This window comes from Oncorhynchus mykiss, chromosome 5 (genome assembly GCF_057628025.1).
Source record: "Oncorhynchus mykiss isolate SJ-2025 chromosome 5, ASM5762802v1, whole genome shotgun sequence".
NCBI classification, from domain to species: domain Eukaryota; kingdom Metazoa; phylum Chordata; class Actinopteri; order Salmoniformes; family Salmonidae; genus Oncorhynchus; species Oncorhynchus mykiss.
In genome coordinates this window covers 95696262-95701068 of record NC_143026.1, presented here as the reverse complement: position 1 = coordinate 95701068, position 4807 = coordinate 95696262, and the positions used below count along the sequence as shown (strand labels likewise).

The following is a 4807-nucleotide window of genomic DNA, read 5'->3' as shown; positions in this document are numbered from 1 at the left end:
TAATCTAGGTTAATTTACTGCCTTCATGAAGTTCCCCGATTGTCGAATCTCAGGAGAGATGTTTGTTTCATAGAATTCTAAAAGAATCCAGTTGGATCCAGATTCACTGTTTCCTTCCTCATGTAGAAAAACCAGCCTGATCTGCCAGCTCACATTCTGTTTTAGATCAATCTGGTTTCACAACACCTAGTTTCTTCCTTGTGTTGGTTAGAGCTCTGTTGGGCTTTACAAATTACCTCAACTAACCTGTACCCATTGACTTGGTACTCGTAACCCCTCTATATAGCCTCATTATTGTCATGTCATTTTATAACATTTAAAAAAAAAAAACTTTAGTTTATTTGGTAAATATTTTTTTAACTCTTATTTCTTGAACTGCATTGTGGGTTAAAGGCTTGTAAAGTGAGCATTTCACGGTAAGGTCTACCTACACCTGTTGTATTTTGCACATTTGACAAATACTATTAGATTTGATTTGTGAACCTCCCTTCCCGCTGGCCACAGGTTTTCCTTATTGAGTTGGCTACAGAGCTCTGTTGTGAAACCCCTCTGCCTAAAACTGAAACGTTATACTACCTATTGCTCGTTAGGTTCATCTCTTCTGCTTTTCTCTCAAACACTGAGGACCACATAGTGTACATCGTACTGCCAAGAGGTTTACCAAAACAAAAACATTCCATATGAAGGATTCGTTCTGCTTTAGATCGTATATCTTGTTTAGTCATCTGCTCTTTTCTGAAACGTTCGTTTGTTTTGAGTCATTTCTTTTTTTCCCATTTAGTGATTGGTTGACACTATAAACATGATCTATACACAAACTCCCCAACAGCATTTGGTAACTAGGCGGTATTTTATTTTTTGGTTTATATCAAAATAAGTAATATATTTACAATGCATTGTAGAAAAATAAGGAACAGTAGATTAGACGGTACTGGTTTTCTGCTTTCAATGTTCCCGACAACAACAACAACAACAACAAGAACAACAACAACATACTAGGGTCATGTTTCTCTAACAATGATGTACAGTTTTATAGAACTGTGTTTTATGGCAACATTCCTCTGACCGTGTGTATTAGCACAACGACAACAATGACTTGTGAGAGGGACCAGATTTATTCATTTGAATGAATACAACATTAACTCTTTTACTGTTCCGTTCTGGCTTTTAACCACTAACTATTCTTAAATTCATTTTTTTTTTTGTCAAATATTTACCTTTTTGGGAAAATACTTATCATGTAGCGTTTAGAAAATAACTCTGTGTGTGTGTGTGTGTGTCTGTATATACAATAATCTCAATAGGTTTGGCCATCTATCAAGTTCAACAAATAAAAAGACTATGTGGTTCCAAAAAAACAACAATCCATCAATATTACGACTAGCATCATTTACAATTGAGAAATATAGACCAGAAATGTTCTCAACCCCCCCCCCCCCCCCCCCTCCCTCCCTCCCCCACACAATCCATAGACTGTACACCGGGTTATACATATGTGGCAGAACAAGCAGGCAATGAGTGTGTTCCAAATGTTGCCCTATTCCCTATATAGTGCACTACCTCTGATCAGGGCTACCACCCTATTCCCTATATATAGTGCACTACCTCTGACCAGGGCTGGCACCCTATTCCCTATATAGTGCACTACCTTTGATCAGGGCTAGCACCCTATTCCCTATATAGTGCACTACCTCTGATCAGGGCTAGCACCCTATTCCCAATATATAGTGCACTACCTCTGATCAGGGCTAGCACCCTATTCCCAATATATAGTGCACTACCTCTGATCAGGGCTAGCACCCTATTCCCTATATATAGTGCACTACCCCTGATCAGGGCCCCCTGGTCGAGTAGTGCGTAGGGTGCCATTTGGGACACAACAATAGGAAAGGTGAACACCATCACAATCGGGTCACGTTTATTGGTAACCATCACAACATCAAGGGCTATGAGCATATTGAGTTTCTTGTTAGTTTCAGTTACTCAGTTTATGATCAACGTAAATACTTCAGGTACCAACGGTTTGTGTGATAATGCATTATTGTCGTTCACGTAGAAATACATTAGGTACTTATAAACACGACGGCTAACACTAGGGTTAACGTTCCCAGGTTTCCTGGGCATCTCGAGGGTTTAACACAGGCACAGTAGAAAACCAGTTCCAGCATGTTATTAACACTTCTCCCTGACAGGAAGTCAAAAATATATGTATCTTGGAAGTGTATACAATCAGGTCAAAACAGTGTTGTGAACTAAAAATAACAGGTAACCATAACAGTCCAGTATGGAGCAGCAGAGACTGGGATTCAACCCAACGGGTTGTAAATAGAGCGGCATAGTACACTTGGACTTTTATAGGTTCTTTAAGGTAGTCCCTGGTTACCACAGCCACAAAGTCAAAATGGCTATATCGTCAAATTCATCAAGTCTTACGATTAGTCATCATGTCGGCAGTGTGTTTAGGTTTAAAATCAGATTTTAATTAGAAAAATGATAGAAATAGGCAAAGGGTTCACCATAATTATGATTTGTTGGCTATGGTAACTAGTGATGACCGTAATTTACGTTTGAGCAGACGTTAATATAGGACTCCATTTTGACATTGTATTTAGCAGTGATTGGTGCAGTACCAGCGTGGCCACTAGATGCCGCCACTCGCCTGTTTAATGTGAGGTTCTTCTAGGTTTACCAAGTGAGTCAACAGCAAGACTGAAAAACGGACATAAATACATGTCTTAACGTCAGGAAAAATCTTGGCTGTCTAGTGTCCTGCTCTATAACGCGCCTTGGATTCAATCTCAGCCAAGAACAACAACAACCCCTAAAAGTTTCCTCTCAAGTCATGCGTTAACATTGGAATGGATAATGAACACTATAAAACAATATCAAAGCAAATCACAAAAGCATTTCTTAAGTGCTTTGTCTCAAGAAATTTGATAAAAAATAAAGAAATATAGCTGTTTTCTCTCATCTAGCTGGCAGCTAATGAAGGCTTTTAAAAAAAAATAATAATAAGTGCATTTTTATTTGCATAGTATTTTTGCTATTTAGGATTATCTGCGCTTAGACCGTTGAAGCAGAGATGTCCTAGTCCTGTACTGTGATAGGAGAGTGGGTTGGTCAACAGGTGTATGACATACGAAGGGGGACCGAGCCAGGGGCTTCAATCCAAGGTGCACTGCTGTGAAGAGTACTGCACTCTACTTTTTAAAAGCTACTATAGGCTTGAGCTGACATCTACAGCGTTTGTAAAAAGCGATCTCTGTGAATGTCAGGGAAATGGCCTTTTACAGACCTGTTGTTGCAGTGCGCTTTTTAATTTTTGTTTCCCCCCCCCCCCCCGACAACTCGAGAGACACACTCCGGTCAGAGTCTTTCTCTCTCTATTCACCCTCCTCTTTTATACGCTGTTGCTTGTTGCGTCGGGAGTCCAGGTCGAAGGAGAAGTCGGACCAGTCGTCACGCGGAGGGAAGGAGATGGTCTGGCGCAGGGTGAAGCGCACTGCGTCGATGACCCGCTCGCCGCGGGCCTCGGAGGACCCTACGCTGACGGCGGAGGCCCCGCTGGAGGTACGCAGGATGTGGGGGGGAGGGGAGAACTCCATGCTCTGCCGGTGCTCCATGATGCCCTTCCAGATGACGTGCTGGAACTCCTGCGGGATCTTCAGCCGGGACAGGTCCTGTGGACGGGGATGACATCACACACTGGGGGTTAGTCTCTTTAGTCTTCTCTCTCTCTCTCTCTCAGGCTAGGCTCAGGCCCCCCAGACAGCACAACAACTCTGCACTGATAGTTGGTGGCAACTGTTGACGTGTTAGAATGAATGCCATCTGTCAGAAGACGATACTCTAGTTCAGGTTCGAATACAAAAAAAAAAAAAAAATGGACAAGACGCCTTCAGATAAAAATAGATGAAGGTTCAGGCCCTTTTGATGCCACCCAACCCGTCTCTCTGAGTCTGTCCACACAGATGCGGTGCGTGCGACAGGCAAGGCCTCACCTCCAAGTTATAGTTCTCGATCTGGTAGATGTTGGTCAGGCCCTGTGCTGTGAAGTAGTCCAGGCAGGCTGCGCAGCCCAGCCGCAGAAGAAAGCTGCAAAGGGACACGGAGAAGGGAACAGGTTAGTAGTGAAAAATACTACCTCAGCGTTCTTGTAATAACTCTGTTATATCTAGTAAGTGAAGACAAAGGCCAACAGTAGAGAGATTTCTGTCAAAAATGGCCAACGGTAGAGAGATTTCTGTCAAAAATGGCCAACGGTAGAGAGATTTCTGTCAAAAATGGCCAACAGTAGAGAGATTTCTGTCAAAAATGGCCAACGGTAGAGAGATTTCTGTCAAAAATGGCCAACAGTAGAGAGATTTCTGTCAAAAATGGCCAACGGTAGAGAGATTTCTGTCAAAAATGGCCAACAGTAGAGAGATTTCTGTCAAAAATGGCCAACGGTAGAGAGATTTCTGTCAAAAATGGCCAACAGTAGAGAGATTTCTGTCAAAAATGGCCAACGGTAGAGAGATTTCTGTTAAATGGCCAACAGTAGAGAGATTTCTGTTAAATGGCCAACAGTAGAGAGATTTCTGTTAAATGGCCAACAGTAGAGAGATTTCTGTTAAATGGCCAACAGTAGAGAGATTTCTGTCAAAAATGGCCAACAGTAGAGAGATTTCTGTCAAAAATGGCCAACAGTAGAGAGATTTCTGTCAAAAATGGCCAACAGTAGAGAGATTTCTGTCAAAAATGGCCAACAGTAGAGAGATTTCTGTCAAAAATGGCCAACGGTAGAGAGATTTCTGTTAAATGGCCA

At 42.0% G+C, this 4807-nt stretch overlaps 1 protein-coding gene across 8 annotated transcripts in view; it reads right to left on the bottom strand.

The window, feature by feature from the left end:
- Nucleotides 1-831: 831 nt before the first annotated feature.
- Nucleotides 832-4807, bottom strand: part of LOC110490603 (tumor protein 63) — a 167386-nt gene continuing 163410 nt past the window's right edge. For all 8 annotated transcript variants that reach the window (XM_090236486.1, XM_090236488.1, XM_090236485.1 and 5 more), the window contains 2 exons: nucleotides 4002-4095; nucleotides 832-3680 (listed from right to left, as the gene is read on the bottom strand). In XM_090236486.1, coding sequence (XP_090092612.1) covers nucleotides 3384-3680; nucleotides 4002-4095 — 391 coding nt within the window. In that variant the 3' untranslated portion in view covers nucleotides 832-3383. The remainder of the gene's footprint in view (nucleotides 3681-4001; nucleotides 4096-4807) is intronic.